This window comes from Equus caballus, chromosome 24 (assembly GCF_041296265.1).
Source record: "Equus caballus isolate H_3958 breed thoroughbred chromosome 24, TB-T2T, whole genome shotgun sequence".
Taxonomy (NCBI): domain Eukaryota; kingdom Metazoa; phylum Chordata; class Mammalia; order Perissodactyla; family Equidae; genus Equus; species Equus caballus.
The window spans coordinates 49,249,612-49,272,156 of record NC_091707.1 but is presented as its reverse complement, the minus strand read 5'-3'; the positions used below and the strand labels follow the sequence as shown (position 1 = coordinate 49,272,156).

General features: G+C 40.1%; 1 protein-coding gene across 7 annotated transcripts in view; it reads right to left on the bottom strand.

The window, feature by feature from the left end:
* Positions 1 to 22,545, bottom strand: part of UNC79 (unc-79 homolog, NALCN channel complex subunit) — a 240,407-nt gene that overhangs the window by 28,120 nt on the left and 189,742 nt on the right. For all 7 annotated transcript variants that reach the window (XM_070250302.1, XM_070250300.1, XM_070250306.1 and 4 more), the window contains 6 exons: positions 22,372 to 22,484; positions 22,211 to 22,296; positions 21,129 to 21,302; positions 17,856 to 17,924; positions 14,898 to 15,008; positions 6,236 to 6,340 (listed from right to left, as the gene is read on the bottom strand). In XM_070250302.1, coding sequence (XP_070106403.1) covers positions 6,236 to 6,340; positions 14,898 to 15,008; positions 17,856 to 17,924; positions 21,129 to 21,302; positions 22,211 to 22,296; positions 22,372 to 22,484 — 658 coding nt within the window. The remainder of the gene's footprint in view (positions 1 to 6,235; positions 6,341 to 14,897; positions 15,009 to 17,855; positions 17,925 to 21,128; positions 21,303 to 22,210; positions 22,297 to 22,371; positions 22,485 to 22,545) is intronic.

Genomic DNA, 22,545 nt, shown 5'->3' with positions numbered 1-22,545 from the left:
AGTAACGCTTATAACTCTGACCAAAAGCTCTAAGCAAAAAAGTAAAATATTTGATATATTTTGAAAATATCAAATTTGATTATTTTTTGGAAAAGAAGGAACACTCTCAACCTTCTGGCAGATATTGCATGTTTTCCCATAAAATGTATTTTCAAATGCTGAGTCTGCAGTCTAAGACAAACTACTTATAACTAAGTTCCAAAACCTCTGTCAGGACACCAACATTTTAATTAATTTCTCTACAAGAGAACTGAGCACAGCTAAGAGAGGCCAGAAGGGAAGACAGAACTGCATCCAAGTGGGAGGAAGGGAGCACAGAGAACAGGGGTGCTCTGCGGAAGTCAGAGCTGCCTGTGCAAGGATGGGGTAAAACCCTCGGGCCCCTGAAATATGCTTGCATGGCCTGACTGTGCCCTTGAGGGCAAGACAAGATTTGTGAAGACACAAAACTTCAAAAGTGTGTATCTCCCCTCAGCAGAGGCCGTTCTCACCTCCCATACTCAGCAAAGTGGAATGAGGAGCACAATGTAAGCAGGTTGTCAGCCACGTAGTGTCAAGACATGAGGCCAAAGGCAAATGTCTGATTTGTGAGAACGAAGAGATGACCGTAGCAGCCAGAATTAATCAAAAGTCACTCTCAAAGCTATGGAGGTGCCTGGGACAGTCTCGTATATTAGAGGGTACAGAAGTACATAAGCCTCTAAAATCATCTGTTTATTTTTTATCACTGACTTTTAATCCAGTATACTTTTACATAATATGTACAACTAAAACCTTAATAAACCTTTCTGCCTTCATTTTATATAGCTGCCAACAATGAACTGAAAAACTCCACTCTAATTTTATAGAATTGTTCAAAATACAAAGATATAACTAAAATCATAGGGGGAAAGGGTGACTGCTGTAAAAGGAAGAATTCTCTACTTTCGGATAGAAATATGCCACTGAAATATGCACTCCCACATAAATACAAAACACAATAGAAATGCAATATCCATTATGTGTCATTACTAAATTCATTATCAAAGTGATGCTTAAAATCATATCTCCACCTCTCATCCCAGAGAGTGATCAGGTTATTACTAACTCGACTAATATTAACAACCCCACATCAATAGTAACTGTGAATTAAAATCAACAGCCAAACCTCTGCCATTTCTTTGTCCTCCAGCCCACAACTAACCTGTCTTTAAAAGAAAACCTTTCACCCACATGATTTTTCGCAGCTTGAATATGCAGGTATGTCCCACACAGTGGGAGTGTTACAGGCAAATCAGCAGAATGTCTACTCTTGACACATAATAGGAGCTGGGGAAATTCATTTTGATTTGAGCTTATATAGGCTTAATGGTGGCCTTTAATGAGTTACCACTCTATTATGAAAACTGTGCTGTAATTCATCTCCAGAACATTTATAATAACTTATTACACATAAAATATCCACAGCAGACCAGCAGAAGAGAAACCGTTGTAAGTGAAATCAACAACGTCAACAGACGTGAATTAAAACAATGAGACGGGGCATCTGTTCCAATGCAAAGAACTACGACCTGATGGTCAACAGTTTAGATTCTGAAGAATGCAAGGCATATTTTTTCTATTTGGCAAATTCTTTCCTGTCTCCATGCCGCTTTCTCTTAAAAAAAGAAATCCACCTAAACATTTAAGGCCACCTGACTTCAGATGTAAGGAAAAACACATAATAGGAGTCATGTGTGGACAACCACAATACAGCAGACTGGAAGATTTCCTGTGATGCCGGGCCTCCAGGAAGGATTTCTAAGAATTAAAAAACAGATTGGTACCTGTCACTGCCTTGAAAAGTTTAGAGCTTGGGTGACCCCACATCCCTTGGGCAAGTGTTCCATTGTTCTTTAAGGGGACTATCTTATTGACAGAGTATTTGGTAAACAATAAAGGTACGGTCTATCCAGCAGAACAATACAGATGGCTCCCTCTCTGCTAACTCATCTATTTACTAAGTTACTAACTAGAGAGGCAGCAGAGGAAACACCCTGGTGGTTCCCTGCGGGTGAAAGAATGAGTGGTAAATCCAAGGCTTGAGCCACTGACTCTCTTCTCACTAAGAGGGCCAGTGTCATTCATGATGCATCACCAGGGGAGTTTTTCCTCCCAATTGTTGCTTTCTTTTCTGTTTCCAAGTTGCATTTTCTGTTAAACAAAGCCAACGTCACTGCCTTCAGATGATGATCACCGATATAGGTGAAGGAAGTCACTGTCTGCCCCAGACACACTACCTGTCCACACTGTGAGCCTGGTCCTCCAGGCGCCAGGAAGTGGTGTGCCCCACCAGTAAAGGGGAAAGCTTTTCTCTGACTCCAGGTCTAGACTCTCTGGCCTGAGAGAAGCTACCCAAGAGCAGGCTATCACCTCTGCTATCCTCCAGAGAACAGGACCCAGGCAGTCAAGGGCAAGAGGAAAAGGAACTGGGAAACCTTATAGAAAGATGCACTATTCATAAAGAGAGACAAAAGATGCTTCTCCCTCATCCTGCGAGTGGCCTCATGGAGGACTTCTCTCCTTGACTTAGCCGGGAACTCCAGGGCAGATAAGCGCACTACTTCTGTTTTTTAAAGTATACCTCACTTTTCTTTTTCTCAGTAAGGAAATTGTTTATTCTAAGAATTTATAGAATAAAGATAAATTACTACTTCAAAATGGCATGACATTTAACATTTTCTGTTGAAGAAGGTGGAAACATTATTCACAAAGATGTTCCTCATGGGCATGACCTCAAAATGTCTCCAAAATACCTCTCCAACCTAAATAATTTTACAACTTGATTTTTTTGTGTGTGAGGAAGATTCACCCTGAGCTAACACCTGTGCCAATCTTCCTCTATTTTATATGTGGGACACTGCCACAGCACAGCTTGATGAGTGGTGTGTAGGTTCATGCCCAGGATCCAAACCCGCAAACCCCAAGCCACCAAAGCGTAGCACGTGAAGTAAACTACGATACCACCAGGCCAGCCCCTACAACTTGATTTTTTAATTTAACTTAATGGCTCAATGACAAATGCGTATTTGTTTTAGAAAGATGAAAATGGTATTCATCTGAAATGGTATATGAGAATCCAAAAAACACATTCATAAGAATCTATCTTTTTGCTTTCTTTCTTCCTAAAGCTAATTTGTTTTATTTATTTACCTAGCTGTGATGCAGTAATCACTGTTTTCATGGTTTCCTTAAGCACTGGGCCATTTAAACTGCCGGTGTTCTTTTGCTGTCTTGTGACAAGTGCTCATTATGGTTGACTAATATACTTCATAGAAAACCAGCCCCCTGCTGCAGTCACAGCGTGGGGTGCTAGACCCCAAGAAGATCAGTCATGCAGATCTGCTTTGCTCAAGACTGAGGGAAATTAGAGGAACACTCTCTGATGCCCGAGGAAAGCACCTTCAGGGCCTGGAAACGCAGGCTGTTTTGAGGTGGCAGGTCCCCAACCAAGACGCTATCAGAAACAAGTGACTTCCAGACACTGTCAACCTGCTAGCCTTAAATCCCTTGTGGACCATCTCACTAAGCTCAGTTCACCTGTCCTCTCCTCCAAACCAGCGTGGATCCCATTAATCTTTATGGTCAGTTTGTGTCAAAGTCGCTTGCACTCAAAAGCGGTGTTGCTGCTGATGTGTGAGTAGGAGAGGCTGGCCAATGGCAATCCACTGGAAGAGATTCAGTCTGCCTCTCCTTAGGAGCACAGATATTTCCTGGCTATGATTTTGCTTCTGTCTTCCTCTTGGGCTGTCTAGCTTCTTAGTACAATGGAGCCATTTCATTCTGAGTACCTCATTCCCCATATCCATTGCTATCATTTTCCAGCAATCACAGTTCTCAGAGAGCTTCAATGTGCCCTGGAAAGCTCTTCGAGGACAATCTAAGACAATTCTTCATGGAAAGTTCCAACTTCTTATTAAATATCAAGCCTTTGACAAAAACCTCAATTTTGGTCCTAAAGATCAGTAGTACATGTGGAGGAGAAACGGGACCAGGGAGTGGATATTAAATGGTAAATGACTGGTGGTGTTCCTCCTCTTCTCCCGGGTAAACTCCTGCGCATCATCCTTCAAGGTCCACATGGTCCCTTTTCTATACCACTCCCTTACTCAGTATACACCTCTGCTACTGTACCCATTACACCGTGCTGGAAATTTCTGTTCACATGTCAGCTTCACCTACCAGACAGTAAACTCCCGGAAGGCAGGGGCCATGGCTTCCTCCTCTGTTTCCCCAGCACCTGGGCCAGCTCAGGGCTCATAAGGGCCTAGCGAGCCTTTCTCCGTCTCCCGGGCTGAGCTGCCACACTCTCCTCCCTAGTGCTTTACAGCCCTTGTAGACTTTCAGCACAGTGGTTAACACATTGTCGGGACCGGGCCCATAGCTTTTTACTTCTCTCTCCCCAGAACCTAGCCCAAGACAGAAGGTCAGGAAATACCTATAGTGGGAAATACTGCTGAAAAGTCAAACATGGACAAATGATAGAGGAAGACTTCAGCAGATCAGGTACCACAAGGTCACTGTAGGTTTTCGATGAAGGGTATGATCTGATAAAAAGCAGAGTTTTTAGCAAAATTCCTCTAGGCAGCCACAGGCCAGAAGGCTGGATCAATGGGGAGAAAGAGGAAGACAGAGCAAAAAGCTAAGAGATATTCTGGTAATCCAGGCAAGTGATGGAAAGAGCCTGACTGGCTGTGCTCCATACCAAATAGACCCTGTGGTCAGATGCTGACACTACTTAGGCCAGCTGTGTGATCTTGGGCAAGTCACTGAACCCTGCTGAGCCTCAGCCTCCTCATCTGCGATACAACCAGATACTCACCCGGCTGTAAGGATTAAGTGAGGGGCATATGTAAAGCACCCAGCATATTGCCCAGCACATAATAGGTGCTCAATTAATGTTCCCTTCTGTCTCATCTCTCCAAATGGCACCCAAGGCACCTAAGATTCAGGGAAACCTGTCTAGTTCCTTGATAGCAAGCTCCCATTTTCCTTCAGTCATCTAACCCCAATCTTGTAGGTCTAGACTCTGGGACTGGTCTTAATGCTCATCAGGGAGAGGTGAAAGAGCTGTGACCCAGTTTCTGGGCACTCCGCACAGACGCAGTCTGAATGATGCCTGATCCAGCTGTAGCTCATGGCCAAGTCTTTGAATCCAGCCTCAGCCCTTGAAGTGCTAGACAGAGTCCCAGGTTACCTGATCCCCTGCTAACACCTGATCCAGGCTGCTTTTTCTCAACCCCATCCTTATGTCATTATCCCTAAATTTACTCCACCTTCCTGCCAAAGCTGCCCCTCATTGCTTGAAGCCAGTCAGCCTCTGGTGCCGGGCCACAACCCTATGCAAAGACTTTTGCCTGCACCCGCCAGTCCTTTGTGGCCCAGCTTGAATACCACTTCCTTCATGAAGTCTTCCCTGACTTGACAGCACCTGAGGTGGGATGCCTCCTGCTCTCAACTTCCCCCTAGGACTTTGTTGACATCTCTCTCTCTCTCAGGGCACTAGTCATAGCCTGTCTCGTGTGATCAAAACCTGTACATCTGTCTAAGATGATGAGCTAAAGACACCAGGATGGAGGGCTTCAGCCCCTTATAAGCAGTCCTGCAACCAAAAAGACAATCTTTGCAAGTTCTCCAGAGTCTGCCTTGCATGAGTGCAAGCCCCCACCTCGCCCCCCGACCCCAGTGCTCCATGAGTACTGGCTCTTTCACACCCACCTCCTACCCTGGCTGGACTCAGTACATCCTGCCATTTGACTGTATCTGGCCGGGCCCACCCGCCTCTTCACTTCCCCTTCATTCACAGAGACTTGGCGACTCACTCATTCTCATGGGACTCTGCCATCAGACCTCAGCCTGGTCCCCCAGTTTTGGCTTCCTTAGTCCTGTCTCAGCTCTGGTTGCTGTTAATGAGCCGCCCTCTGACCTCCTGGACTGTAAATTTCTCAAGGACAGAAATTATTGTTTCATCCTCTTTTTTTTGTCCTTCACAGAACTAGTTCCACAGTAGGAACAAAATAAATACTTCTTTTTTGTCTTTTTCAGCCAGTGGAAGTGCCAAGTGCCTAGTGTTAGTTAGATGATGGCTCATACAAGATATATTATTTCTCAACTCTGGGCAGAGAGATGTGATGTCTGCACATGCCCACACCTTCCTTAATTTTTCCAGACCTAAGTGGATCTCATGAAAAGTATTGCAAATGAGGCACAAGCCTACCTGGACAAGCAGAAGGAGGTTTGTATCTGGCAAAGGAGATTTGAGCTTCAGGGCCTGCAGAAGTTCTAGAACAACACTGCGAGACAAGTAGAATTTATCCCGCTCCTAAATAAAACAAGATACAAGAAGGTAAACAATCGCTAAAAATTCAATTAGAATAGATCTATGTCAAAGATCTTCCAAAAGATTCCAAGATCAGAAATAAAATCAGTATTTAAAAATGCATAATGAACTGTCCTTAAGCAATAAAATTAAAAGTGAAAAAATAAAAAAGGCATTTTGTGTGTGTAACGAGTTTACTGAAGCACTGAGAACCCATAATCTAATGGATAAGAGAAAGATAGTCTGTCTCTTAAATACCAAAACCACAGAATTTGCTTCTTATTCGCAGGGAATGATAGGTGTCAAGAACCACAGAAATTAAACAAATCTAAAAGTGTTTTTTTCAATAGAAAATGAGTTGGAGAGAAATATGTACAACTGTTTAAAGGGTCTCATATCCTCTAAGGAACTTACTTTTCAAACGGGCTATTTTAAGCATACAGAAAAATAGAGAGATGGAATATATTATGTACAACCCCCTATCTTTGTCAAACTGTAACATTTTGCTTTATTTAATACTTTTTTATAATAAACCAAATATCCAGAAACAGCTGAAGCTACCCTACATAGTGCTCTCTTTCCTTTCTCCCCTCCCTGAAGTAGCCACTATTTTGAATCTGGTGCTTATTACTTTCTGCATGTTTTTATACTTTTACTACATAAATGCCTCCCTTATAATGTATAATACTATTTTTGCATGTTTTTTAACTTTCTATCATGGTATCATACCATGCATATTTTTCTGCAACTTAGAACTTTTCACTACATTGTATTTTTGGAATTAGTCCCTATGGATACATGAAGCTCTAGTTCTTTCAACTAAACAGCTTAATAATATTTTATTGTACGAACATACCAAAATTCACTGATCTGTCCCCCTGTCAATGGAATGCTAGATTGTTTTCAATTTTGTAGGGCTTTTTTATTGTCAACTATAACACAGAAGCAGAAAAGTAGATAAAACATAAGTGTGCAGATAAATGGATTTGTGTAGACTGAACACTCATGTAATCAGCACCCAGGTCCAACAACAGCACATCACAAGTACCTTAGAAGCCCCCTGTGTATCCTTTCCTGATCATAATCAAGTAACTGGAGACCCTGTGGGTCTGTACCCTCTGTCTTTTCTTTCTACTCATTCTCACTCATGGTATCTTGCCTCCTTGTATGTCTGGTTATCTTAGCACATTGGATATTTTAATTAAAAAATTATTTGTAGAAAAAATTTGAGGCATGAAATGTTTTCTCCCTCCAAAGAGCTTTCTGTTTGTTTTTTTGCCAGGTACCTGGAGGCACTAGTGATCCACGGTTACCTTAAACATACGAGCCTTGTAACGTCCTATCTTGAGCCACCAAAGGCTTGATGCTGAGCTGTGACACGTAAGGGCAAATTTACTTCTGGCTTATCTTTACTCTGTGGTCCCAACCAAAAGTGGGGGAGGAGGGGTGCAGTATCAGACACAGTCTCTGCTCTTGGTAGGCCCCAGATCCTGACTTTTGTCTCCCTAGCCTCCTGGATCTTCCAGAATTGCAGCTCAGCCCTTCAGTCACATCTTCCAGATAGGCAAGCGCCCCCAGGGCAAAAACGGCCTTCAGTGCTAGGCTCTCCCACGCAGTTCTGTGCTCTCTCAGACCTTAGCTGGTAATTCTTCTCTATCTGGTTAGCATTTTGATGCTTTTCAGAAGTTTTCAGAGAACACTTTGTTCATTTTCTTTTTTTAACTTAAGTGGTAGGATAGGTTCAAATTTTCTAGTCCATCACAATCAGGAGAGAAATTCTAGGGTTTTTATTGGAATTATACTAAATTTATAGGTTGTTTTGTGAGAATTAGCTGTCTTTATTATGCTGGGTCCTCATCCATGGATATGAGATCTGTCTCCACTTATTTAATGTTGTTTAATAAAATTTTCTGGTTATCTCCATAAAGTTCTCACACATTTTTCTTAGATTTATTTCTTTTTGCCGCAATAAATGACATTTTAAAATATATTTTATGATCATTTGTAGCTAAATATTAAAGGTAGATGATTTCTGGCTATTCATTTGTATCCAGCATCCTTGCTTTTATAAAAGTTACAAAAAGGTGTCTATTGATAGATTCTCTTCAGTTCACCTGCAGTCACATCATCTATGAAAAGTGAGAGTTTTACTTTTTCTTTCCAATCCTCGTACTTTTGATTTCTTCTTCCTAACTTACGGAACTGAGTAGGACTTCCAGGACCATAATGAACAGAAGCAGGGATAATGGCCATTTTTGTCGTATTTATAATTTTACAGGGATTACTGTTGGCATTTCACCATTAAGGTAATGTTTCCTAGAGGTTTCTGGACACCCTTTATCAAGTTAAGGAAGTTCCTTTCTATTCATAGTTTGGCAAGATTTATCATAAATGGATGTTGAATTATACACTATGCTTCTTTTCCATCTGCTGAGATAACGATAAAAGTTTTTTTTCTCCTTTAATCTGGTAACATGGTGACATAAATAGATGTCCTAATATTTAAACCACTCTTATATTTCAAGAAAATCTTCACTCGGTCATGAGGCTTTATTTTTAATGCATTAATTTACCATTATTCATTCAGAATTTTTGCATCTTTGAAGCATAACTGGCCTATAATTTTCCTTTTCCCCATCACCCTTGTCTGTTGATATCAAGATTCTGTGGGCCTCACAAAGTATGTTGGGAAGTGTTCCCTTTTTTTCTATTCCCTGTATTAGTTTGCATAAAGTAGAGTTCAACCTGTTCCTTAAACGTCTAATGGAAGTTATCTTTCAAACTGGAATAGGAGGCCTGCCCGGTGGCATAATGGTTAAGTTTGTGCGCTCTGCTTCAGCAGCCTGGGATTTGCAGGTTTGGAGCCCGGGTGCAGACCTACACACTGCTCATCAGGCCATGCTGTGGTGGCATCCCACATACAAAATTAAGGAAGATTGCCGCAGATATTAGCTCAGGAAGAATCTTCCTCAAGCAAAAAGAGGAGGCTTGGTGGCAGATGTTAGCTCAGGGCCAATCTTCCTCACACATACACAAAAAACAAAACTGGAATGTTTTTTAACTGACTCCATTTTTTAATCACTTAAGTCTAGTCATCTTTTTTCTGATTGTACATTTTTCTAGAAAATTGTCCCTATTGTCCAAGATTTCAAATTTACTGGCATAAAGTTGTTCATTTTTAAATCCTAATATACTATAATTATGTTTCCTTTTTCATTGCTGGTATTGTTTATCTCTGCCTTTTCCCTGCTTCTCCTGATCAGTCTTGCCGAAGTTTTGGCAATTTTATTAGTCTAATCAAAGAGCTCCCTTTTTGCTTGTATTGATCATCTGTTGTATCTATGTTTTCTATTTCATTAATTTCTGCTCTCATCTTTATTATTTCCTTCCTTTAAATTTTCGTATGGTTACTCTGTTATTCTTTTTTTGTGTGCTGAGGAAGATTGGCCTCGAGCTAACATCTGTGCCCATCTTCCTCTATTTTGTTTGGGGGCTGCCACCACAGCATGGCCGCTGATGAGTGGTGTAGGTCTGTGCCCGAGAACCAAACTTGGGCTGCCAAAGTGGAGTGCACTGACCTTAACCACTAGGCCACAGAGCTGGCCCTACTCTATTCTTATTTTAACCTAAGTCATCTTGTTTAGTTCATTTAGCTTTTCTTCTTTTCCAACAGAAGAATTTAAGACTATAAATTTTCTTCTCAATATCTCTGTGGCTACATATCTCAAATTTTGGAATGCAGTATTTTTGTAATTGTTTTGTTCTAAACATTTTTCTAAATTCTCTAATAGCTCGTTTGATCTATGAATTATTTAAAAGCATATTTCAATTTTCAAATATGGCAAGTACACCATTAACCCACACAGTACCTTTGCATGACTTAGAAAAAGAACACACACACAATACAAACACACATATATCTTAACATATGATTGTAAACCTGAAAAACTCTATGAGTTTTCAGAGCCCTGCAGTCAACAGCCCTGGCTGCATGTGTGCATATGCACCCTCAGCCACTCATACACACCCTCCATGCCACACAGGTACACACTCTACACACACCTTGCTCCTGGGGATAAAGTGACTGTGTCAGGGTCAGAATCTAGCAGAGGTCAGAATTAAGACATCTGAGAACAGGGGGTAGTCAAGAGAAGAATCTCAAACGTTCCTGGGGAGTAGCTGGAACAAGGCATAGCCATGTACACATGTGTGTACCAGCACTGTGTGTATGTACACTGTTCTCCGCATATGCAGAGCCCCGTGAGCTGGTGCAGCTTTATGTAGGGGGCGCCCATCCCAGCTGCTCTAGGACTTACCCATGGGGCTCCAAATCTCCCCTCTTGCCTCAATGCTCACATAAAATTTAATGTGTCTAAGATCTGAGTGGTATCCTCTTAGACGTAGAGCCCTTTTTTAGGCCACCCTTGAACACCTGCATGCTGTTATGGTTTTGTTACTGATTTATAATTTAACTGCATTGTGATTAGAGAACTTGGTCTCTTTGAAACTGATTTCCCAGCATGTGTTAAGACTTTATTTGTGGCCTAGTATCTGTTCTATGTTTATAAATGTTCCATATATGTTTTTCTCAAATATATTCTCAAATTGGTGGATTCAAGATTCTTTATATGTCCACTGGCTTCAATTTGCTCATTATATTGTTCAAATCTAGGATAGTCTTATTCATTTTTTATCTGCTCAATCTATCAGTTACTGAAAGAGATGCATTAAAATATCCCACTATGACTGTGAATTTGTCAGTTTCTCTTTGTAATCCTATTCAATTTTGTTTATATAGATTGAGGCTATATTATCAGCTACATATAGTTTTAGAATTGTCACATTTTCCTAGTCAATTGTTCCTTTTATCAATATATGGTGACCTTCTTTATAACAATACTTTTCAACCTAAACTCCATTTATGGGATTCAGCTTTCTTTTAACTAGCATTTGCCTGATATATTTTTCACCCTTTTTCTTTCAGATTTTCTCAGTATCTTTAGATGTGTTTTAGGTGTGCCTCATAAATAACACGTAGCTGGATTTTTTAAATCAAATCTGAAAGTCTCTAGTGAGTCTAATATACTTATATTTATTGTGATTACTGGAATATTTGGAATTCACTTCTATCATCTTACTTGTGCTTATTCCAGCTTGTTCTATGATTCTCTTTGTCTTGATTGACTTTTTATTCCTGTTTTTATTTGTATCTGCTTAGACCTTATATGTTGCCTTTCTGGCCTTTGGACTGTTTACACTGAAAATATTTTCATGTATTCTTCAGAGTTTAAAGTTAACTCTTTATCTCTGCCCTTCTTGTGAACAATATATAAATGCTTTAACTCCAATCACCAACTACATACACCCCTTCCATCTTATAGGTTATTGTTACCAAGTATTTTAGTGTCATCTTGTCTGTATATCCATCTGATTAGTCATTATTATTACTGCTTTACACTGTCAATGATCACTTAGAGTTCTACACTTTACCAATTTCTTTGGGCATAATTCCTTCAAACATTTCACTCCTACCTTCTGGTTCAGTCTTGTTCTTTTTGCAATATATCTTTTAGTATTTTTTTCAGTTAAGAATCTATTAGGAAATTTTTTATTTGCCAAATAGTTTATTTATTTAGCCTTCACTCTTAAATGATAGCTTAGCTGGTGGAGAATCCCAGGTGGACAGTTATTTTTTCTCCTAATTTTAAAGACATTTCTTCCATTATCTTCTGGCTTTCATGGTGCTGTTGAGAAGTTTGTTGTCAGTCTATCTGTAGGGTGTCTTTTCTCTTGGTTGCTCTTAAAATCCTTTATTTTTCTTGGCTGTTGTGTCAAGTTGTACCTACTCATGTAGATTGATATGAACAGACAAAACTTCAGTTTATTTGCAGTACTTTTAGGGCTCATTGTGCTTCCTGAATCAGAGCATTAACGATTTTTATCAATTCTAGAATTGATAAAAACCCTATTTTCCCTGGGACACTTATTAGATATGCTAGATCTTCTCTTTCTATTCTTCATCTCTTTATCTCTCTTTGCTGCATGCTATATAATTTCTTCAGGTCTATTTTCCATTTTGCTAATTCCCTCTTTGGCTATGTCTAATTTGCTGCTTAATTGAGTTTTTAATGTCAGTGATTATTTCATTTCTACAATTTCTACTTTGTTCAAATTTATGTGTTTTTTTTTAAAGTGACTAGATCTCTTCTCATGTTTTTAATTCATCTTTTATATGCTTACCACTTAAAATGAGTTTTTATAGTCTTGATCACAGTTTTAATATTGGTTGTTCTTAGGGGGAATAATCTTGATGTTTGTTGATTCTGCTAATCTAGCTCATGGTGGATTATTTCTTCACGTTTTGTAATTTTAGATTGTGAGCTCATGTTCACCAGGATTTTAATTATGGAAATCATGTTGGGCCTAGGTTGAAGGCATATCCCTCCAGAGAGGTTTGAGGATTGATTCTGAGCTTGCTTCTACCAGACACTCCAATGCTATTATTTGCTCAGCACCAATGTTACTTGACTTTCCAGTTAGGGGGTTCACAGAGCATGCAGCTGTTATAAATTAAAACTCTAAACATGTCCAAAGATAGGCTCATGTTACTACTTCTCAAGGGACACAGAAATCTTTCTCTCAGCTCCCAAGCTCAAACAGATCCCAGTTGCCTCCACATAAGAATATATTCTTTCCAAATCACCCTTTTACCAAGTCAGAGCCTTTCAAAGGTTCTGACTTTCTGCTGGAGATGACTTAGCTCCAACTCCCAGCCTGAAATAGTCCCAAGACCCCAGCTCTTTTCTCTGTGTGGGCTTTAAAACTCAAGCCACCAAGTTACTGAGACAAGCAACTCCCCCACCCCAATACTGTGACAAAGTCAGCTTATATGCTTACCACTCTGGTTCTCAATTCCCTCTGCATTTTTGCCCCCTTCATTCTTACAAAATTAGCTATACATTTAAAATCATGTTTATTACTTTTCATCCAGCACTTTTCGGGTTATAAGCGGGACAGTTTTCAGGTTATCTAGACTGCCAGATTGCCAGAAAGAGAAGTCTCCAGGGCCCTTACCTTACCATGCCTTTTCTTTTGATTAAATAAGGGAGAAGGCTCAATTAGATACTGCTATTTCTTATTTCTTATAGTTTCTCATTATCTATGAAGAAGGTGGGAAAACCCTAGATTGAAGCTTTCTACAAGTAATAGCCATTTCGAGTTGAAGAAATGAGGAAGGGTAGATGACAGAGGAAGTAGAAGGCCACTAAATTTATGATAGATTATGAGGGGATATAATGTATAATAAGTATTCAAAACCAAGACTATCTTGAATTCAAAATAGTGGAAGTTCCCCTGTAATTAATACCTATAATGTATAACATAGAAAGTACAAACTCATCATGGTTTTTCCTCTATAAAAATGCATAATTTAAATAAATCAAACATAAAGAAAATTTAAAAGTAAATGACTTCTAAAAATAGAACATCTCTTCATAGTATTTGGTGCTGTGTCTTACACATCTATTTTTTTAAGTGAAAAAAGGGAATAAGTTATTTTTCAGGAAGGATTTGAAAGAAGAAAAAAGTGCTGATTATTTTGGAAGTTAGAAAACATATTGTTCCAGGCAGAGTAATAAACAGCTTATAATCAGAAAGACTAAAGAGAAGATTATCATGGAACACTTAACATGGCAGAATGGACACAAGATGGCAAGAAAGGAGACAAGAGTGTTTTAAATAGAATGAAAGCCTTGATATAAAATTAGACTTTTATGATGAAAATAAAGGGCTTATAGAAGTGGACAACACGAATAACGGAGTATCTGAACGTTCAAGAGAGAACAACAGAAACAGAGACCCCATTGAAAATGATCTTGGAAAATTTGGAAATTGGAAGAGTAACATTTGCACATTGTTCTTAAGGACAGAAATGCTCCCAGTTCGCCCTGCCTTCTGCCTTTCCACTGGACCTGTCTACCAGCTCCAACAAGGCTGCCACATGCATTGAGCAAGCAGTACTTTTCCACTTCCTCAGTAGTAGGACAGGGGACACTAAAGACAACGCAATAGAGAAACCATTATTGAGGCAAGATGACAAAAGATGAGATTACAATCTCAGAGGCCAAGAGCCCAGAACTGAGGAGACAAGTGATAGAACTCAAGAGCTCTCCATGGGCTTTTACAGATGACAAGCTGATATTTTCCTACTTTGGGTATAAAAATGGTATGCAGTGATGGCTTCCCCACTAATCATGGGACGGTGAACTTGAAAATGACTTTAAGTGGTCATTTAGAACATTATCCCATTTCATTCAAAACACCTCTTCTCTTCTAAACCATGTGACCCTCAATTCTCAAAACTTGCACATTTAAGATATAGTGTTTATGTGTGTGTGTGTGTAAAGTGTTTCCTTCCAATGATATTTATTAGACCTCAGTATAATTACTCATTTTTAACTACAGTGAAGCAATTAACCTAACACAGATTTGACACTGATTAGAAAGAACATATTTCTGCCAGTTTGCAGTTTCTCAGGAACACACACATATGCAAACTTACCTTAGTGAAAGCCCGGTAACATAAGCCACACACCTCCACCAGGTAGGCCAAAGTGAAGACAGCATTCTGAATTACAAAGCTGAGCAGTTTTGAAAATGGTTCCAACAAACTCTGCAATGAGATCGGGACCAATTAAAACCAAGTGATCTAACAAGAACAGAACTGCACCTTCAAGCAATGGCTCAAGGAGCATGATTTAATCATTTTATTGCTAAAAAAAAATCTATTTTTCCAGGTGGCATCATTTATAAACCTACTTAACTCCAATCCTATCCTCATGTCCACTTCCAGCAGTCAAGACTTTGCGAGGTTTGCATTAGAATCTTCCACTCTATTTCTCAGAATCTTTAGGCGTCTATGGGTTCATCAGATCCAGCTCCTCTAGAAGCCTGCCACCTCAGTTAAGTAGCACAAACCACCTTTGCATGCAAGTACGAAAGCACTACTAGCTTAGACAAAACTCACCATGACCCAGCTTTCTGCCAATGCTAATCAGGAAGGCATTGTCAGTTTTGGGTTCCCCATCTGAATCCCACCCATAAAGGGTCAGTTTTAGATCCATACTCTTTCTTAAGTCATTTAGAAACATTTATTGAGCACCTACTAAATATCAGGGAGAGTTAGATGCTTTTATATAGTTTATCTCATTCAAATTTCTTATAACAATCCTGGGGAGACAGTATGCTATAATAGTTAATGACAGAAGCTATAGAATCTCGCTCTCTGTGACCTTGAATAAGTGATTTAACCTCTCTGGACTTAGTTCTCTTCTTTGTAAAATGAGGATGGTAATAGCCTCTACCTCATCAGTGTTGTGAGAATTAAAGGAGATAATGTATATAAAGCACTTGGCAACAGTAAGCCCTCCATCACCGTTGCTATGATCTGCATCCTAACTCTCTGAAGCTTTGGTACCCCTATTCTGCAGCTGAGGCAGTTAAGTAGGCAAGTAACTTGCCTGAGGCATACAGCTATTGAAAGGAATTCAAACCCAAAGTCCAGGGCAATTTTCCAGAGGCAGAACTGCTCTGTAGGGAAGACAGGATTTTAATTGGGCTCTAAAAGACTTCCATGCCATGATTTCCACTACTTCTCAATCTCTAAAATCCTAACTGTCTGGATTATTAAAGTAATACATGCTCAATGTGCAAATGCAGGATCTGCAGGAAAGCACAGATGAGGAAACAAAAGTCATCCATAACCCCACCACCGAGAGATAACATTTAGATATATTTCCCTTCTTCACTGCACAGCAGTTTACTTAGCTGAAACCTTACACACATACAATCCTATATTTTGCTAATTTCATTTTGCTAATATAACATAAGAAATTTCCAATGTTATTTAATCTTTATTCACAATCATCCATTTTAACAGCCACAAAAGTCACATTTTATTATAAATAACATCCCACTAAATAAGTTTTTGCATGAAATTTGCATTTTCGTTTTTTCCTTAGAATAAATTCCCAGAAAAAGAATGACTAAATCAAAGGATATGAATACTTTTGAGATCCTTTTTCCTTATTGATACGAAAATGAATTCATTACATGTTAGTTGTCCCTGAGGATAGGAATTATGTCTTTTACTTGTTTGTATTCCCCACAAAACCCATATGGTCCTTTCCATATAGAAAATCTTAAAGAAACTCTGAAACAGTACTCTTGACTCAGTATTCTCTGCTCTGTATAAATGTTGCTACCTTGAAACACTGATGTTGGATGAATGAGGACAGGAATATGTCTGTGGTTGATATCTAATGCATCCTTATTGGTCAAAAAGAGAAACTTGAATTCAAACTTATATAGAAACTTGCTCTTATATGTAGCAAAGCAGCATGGTGACAGGGGAATATGGTACAACAGAAAAATCAAGGAGCTTGGAATCAAAGGACCTAGGTTCAAGTCTCAGATCTTCCACTAATCAGCTGTGTGACCTTGACCAAGACACTTCATCTCTCTAAGCACGTTTCCTTGTCTGTAAATAAGCAGATTAGACCAAACGATATCTTTGCAACCTTCCAGCATAAACATGAGTCTATGAAAGCACAGTCAAGGAAAAGGTTACAGAGGATGTGCCTTCTTGGTATATTAACTAGTAGTTACAAGCCATTGCAATACAAACAATTGCACCATTGCATATAATGCAGCCAGAAATGGAGCCAGGAATAGAAAGCCAAATGAGACAGGCTGCTGGACTTCACGAAGCTCGTCGTCTCACTGGGGAGCCGTCAATGAACGCAGCTGCGAATGCAGAGAGCTTTCCCCGGTGTTGTGGATCTGATGTAGGAGGAGCTGCTACTGGCAATATAAATTTTTTTTTATTTGAATGGAATTCAAATTCTCATCTTGAAGAATGAGAAGGAGTTCACCTCACCGACAAGGGTATAAAAATTTCAGGGAAGGGAAATGGCCTAAGCAAAGGCAAGGAAGTAGGAAATGAAAGAAGATTATAAATGGAAAGCAGCTGGCACAATGCCTGCCATATGAGAAGTGCTCAATAAACAGTAGTTGTTGTTCTGATGATGATGATGATTCTGAAAGTACTGAGGAGTCATGGGGGCTAAGACAAGTAGCCAAAGACTAAATTGGAAAGGTAGGTTGGCAAGTGAATGAGGTACCTTCTTGTATGCCACGGTAAGGAATTTGGACATTATCCTAAAAAAATGAGAAGTTATCAAAGATTTTTAAGCAAGGAATCAACACCATGAGATCTGTGTTTAGAAGGATCACCTAGTTTGTTGCATGGAGGATGGACTGGTGGACATGGCCTTGACCTAAGCGGACCATTATAAAAAACGATATTGTGATGTCTCTTCATACTAGACACTTTCAAAGAGGCTGACAGTGAAGCCCTCAGTATGCAATAACTATTTCTTCAGTATTGCTACATGCCTGTCTTTTAGGGTAAAAAAACCCTGAATAACCAATTGGTTATATATTTCTGAAACATACATACCCTTGTGGCATTGGTGGAGGGTATCTTCAAGAGGCAAATCATTATTCTCAAACTGGAATCCAAAGAACACTGTGAACAAATAGGAAAAAAGTAAAAGTCAGTATCCTTCTTAATATACTTTTGCTTCATATACTTCCTATCAGCATTTATTTTAGGAAAAAAAAATCTCAAACATAGCTGCCTCCTTACAATTTTCCATGCCATATGTTCACGTTGAAAAAAATCATTCTCGGGTTTAAAAATTTTAATTAAACCATTATTTAAACAATGTTAAACAATTAAATAATTAAACATAGCTCCTAAATTACTTTGCAGAGATATATTCCTAAAATTAAATCAGATAGAGAGCTGGATAAAGAACCGGATGGATGGATGGATGGACGGATGGATAGACTGACAGATAGGTTGATAGGGAGATATTAAATGTGTCCAACTCTAAAGAAGTACGTTAATTTGTGAAAGGTCATGTTGAAAAAAGAACTATTTAGATCGATTTAAAACCATTAGGCTTATTAGTCCAAATAAGAACCAGTTTTATCTGCCTTTTCTCTGCTCCTAAAAAACATGACAAAAACCTGGGAAAAAGCAGAAAAATTTCTACAAGAGAAAATCATGCCTCATAAATCTATTAGAGTTGTATTTTGGCAAGACTCCACATCAAAATGTACTTTTTAAATCGAGTGTACTGGGATTGGGGGAATGCGATACAGCAAGAATAAACAACGGTATTACTTAACATTGTAAATATATCACAACAGCAGGCCAGAGTTGAGTTTCTGCAGCTGTGTATAATATTAACCTCTTTAAGACAGTACAAACTAAGCCAGTGTTTCCCCAAGTATAACCCCTGGACCAGCAGCACCTCTATTACCTGGAAACTTGTTAGAAAGCAAACCCTCAGGCTGCACCCCTACTAAATCACAGACTCTCTGAATAAGGCCCAGGAATCTGTTTTTTAGCAAGTCCTTCAGGGACACTGATACATACTGAAGTTTGAGATCCACTTCTCTTAACTGATAAGAATAAACTGCAGGTTTTCGAATGGTTTAATATTTGTCCCAGAGATTAAAAACAAAGCAGAAGGTGATCAGAGGCAGTGCCCAGATCTGATCTAACAGGGCAGGTTTTTATACAAATTCTTAAAGTATTTCACAAGCATCTTCTAAGGGAACCATTGGTCTATTTAATCTGCTCAATATCCATCAGAGTCTATGTGGCATTTACATTACTTTAAACCAGGGGCTGAAAACTGGCTGCTCATCAGGTCCCCATAGTGTTTTAAAAATCAGGAAATATCATCTTGAAAAACCTGGGAAGATCAACAACACAAGGCTTGCATTCCCACATCACAATTGGCTAGAGTGGAGTAGCAGCTGACCCCATTAGAAGGGACTGGTGCTTTCCAGTTCTCAGGGGTCTCAATTCTCCTTATAATCTTATCTCACTCCATTCCACTCATTAACTTTGCAATCAGGGTCCCTATAGGCAGGGCTGATTGTCAAAAATTGGCTTACCAGTTGTTTATAGCTGGCAATACTTCCAACTGGTCAGTGTTCAAGTTAAGTATATTGACTACAGTATCAGCCTACAGGTATTTGAATTTGCAACGCTTGCCCCACTCCTTCTCTTAGAGTATACGGCTCTTAAGCAATGAATGGCCCTAAATGGCTCTCTTGTCCGAGGGAGGTTCCATGCGGCCATGTTAAATGCGTGCACTTGATTTCCTACGTGTGCGTGTACTAGAAGCAAATACACACATGGTTTCAAAGTGCTTATCCTCTTTGCTTGGATTTATTCAGCTACTTCAGATTTGTGGGTAGAAAAGGATCATACGACATGAGAGATGGTAAAGATCTCAGCATTCCTGCTTCTCACAGTAACTTTAAACTCAAAGGAAGCAGCAGACACCAAGCTAAGGTCCCTGAATTAGCATCAGCACAGATCCTATTTGGGGGTCATATTTTCCAAATACGCCAATTTGGAAAAAGGTATTATCAGAGGTGGCTGGTCTTTATAAAACACTTTACATACATGTAATGCTCATTTGAGAAGTGGTGCTGCTAACATGTAACTTCACTTCTCAGATCAACAAATGATTCACTTTTTTGCGAGTTGAATATTTCTATCTATAATCTGCATAAAGCACAAAAAGTTGTGGAGCAAATAAGGTTCAAAGACATAACAATGGCCACCACCAGCCACCTCCTTTCTCCCTGCAATAGAGACCTGAATGTCTTCCATGCAACTCTGCTTTAGAAGGACTCTAGGAGTCTGTTAGTGGGAAGGACCCTGGACTGGGAGTCAGGAGATTTGCGTTCTAACCCTCACACGGCCACCACCTCTCTGAATTTGCAGTCCCCCATCTGGAGAACGTGGGCATTGGAAAGCATGGTTTTTATAGGTCTCTTCCAGTTTTAACAGTACAGGATTCTGTTTTTTGCGTTTAATGGGCTCATGTTGAAAATGTTCCTTAGGCTACCAGATTTCCAGCTAGGTAACTGTGTGTATTCTTGGAGGATGGTACGGGGGATAAGAGAAGGTAAAGCAGTCAAATAGAAATATCATCTTGGGGGCCGGCCAAGTGGCCGAGTGGTTAACTTCACATACTCCGCTTTGGCGGCCCAGGGTTTCACAGGTTCGGATCCTGGGCACGGACATGGCAATGCTCATCAAGGCCACGCTGAGGCAGCATCCCACACAGCAGAACTAGAAGGACCTACAACTAGAATATACAACTATGTACTAGGGAGTTCTGGTGAGAAGAAGAAAAAAAAAAAAGATTGGCAACAGAGGTTAGCTCAGGTGCCAACCTTTAAAAAAAAAAAGAAACACCATCTTGGTCTTGCAAGTACTTTATTCAAGAACACACAGGCAATCACCTCCCTTTAGATAATCCTCTAAAATTGAAGTTTTACATTATACATTATATATCTGGTCTCCTTTTAGACAAAACTGTTTATTTACTTCTGTATTTATTTAATAGCCACTTGAGAAAAATTTCTAGATAAACACAATCTACTAACGTCTTCCCAATCTTTTTTTTTAATCAACAGGAAACATGAAATCACTAAGTCTAAATGCCCACTTCATATTGCTGTCATTCTGTAACATTTGGAGAGAACCACCTAAATAATACGCTTCACTCCATGGCCAACGGATTCCTTACAGTCCTGTATGAAACATTAAATCAACCAAGACGCTGCTTCTCTGTAAGCAGATGGTCCACACAACGGTAAGAAAGTAACTTAAAATGAAATCGTGGGCGCTGCTTACCTTCAGAGGCAAAACACAAGGCAGCTTGGCAAAAAATGTCTGAAACTGGTTGCTGATTGTGGTCCAGAGGCTACTAGGAGAATCCATGGGCAGAGCTTCCATGAAAGTAGCAATGTTTTCCAAACAGCGTATCATAGCACCCCCTGCTGGTAAATTCTTTTTGTTATTTAGACCCTAAAAACACAAAAGCATAGGCAATCAACTGCGGAAGCGGCGTGGGGATTCATATAGCTCTTTGATGAAGACCGGCTTTCAAAATCACACCTTCATGCCATAAACGTGTGTTGTGCGCCCACTATATAGGGTAATCAGTATAATCAGCAGGGGGGATAAGAAAAAAATTGACAAATTCAGACAAACTTGGGGGGGGGGAATTGTGATCTGACTCAGGGAGAGAAGATGAAATATGAGCAAGAAAAAAACCTTTTAAGGATGTACAACTGGTGTGGTTAGGTGCTAAGAAGACACAATGAATGATGCTTGCTGGAAACTCCAAAGTTCCCAGCCAAGAACTGAGAGTACTGACTACAAAGTCCCTACAGCAATCTGCCAACCTCCCAAGCGAATTGAGGAAGCTAGGAAGCAGAGGACTGCAGACAGGAATCCAAATCTCGCGATACAACCAACAAGTAGAGGAGCTGAGAATTGACTCTAAGCCTAGCGCTACAGCAAATAGGCAGGCCTTGAATCCGAATCTTGCCGTACAAAAATAAGCTGTGAAGCGGAGCCTTGACACCAAGTCTCGCGATACCCTGCACCTGTTCTACCCGCCACACGTTTCGAAGGCTGGAGAGTTCTGTAGAGGTGAGTTCTCAACGGCTGGCGTCCGCCCTTTGTTGAGGGTGTCCACAAGCTTCAAATAAACAGTAAATCCGCACAAAATAGCAGTGTCCAACGGACACTTTTCTAGGCATTGGCAATCTTTATTTTTTCAATTTTTAAAATTTAAATTATTTAAAATTTGACATTTCAAATTAAGCTTTTTAATGACAACATTGTAAATTTAATTTTTAAGTTAAATGACTCTGTCTTCCGCAGCAGCGTTTTCGGCGGGGCTTATTGCGTCTTGCGCGCAGACCTACCTCCAGGAGCTGACTGAGCGCCGCGATGGAGCTCAGCTCGTTGAAGTCCATCAGGGACGTGGCCAAGGTCCGCAAAAACGTGCCATCTGGAAGGTCAACAGCAGAGTTAGGGGCGTCCGCGTTCCCGCGACGAGCCGCGCCGGGGGCGCCCGCGGGCCTACCTTTGATAGAGCTCTGGAAGAGCTGCGGGAAGATGCCGTTGGGGGCCAGCTGGTGGAAGATGCAGCGCAGGAACTGCTTGGCCACCCCCGCGGCGTTGCCGGGAACCATCATGCTGGGGAGAAGAGACGAGGCTCGTGAGCAGCCGCCTGAGCGTAGGTATTGATTTGCCTGTC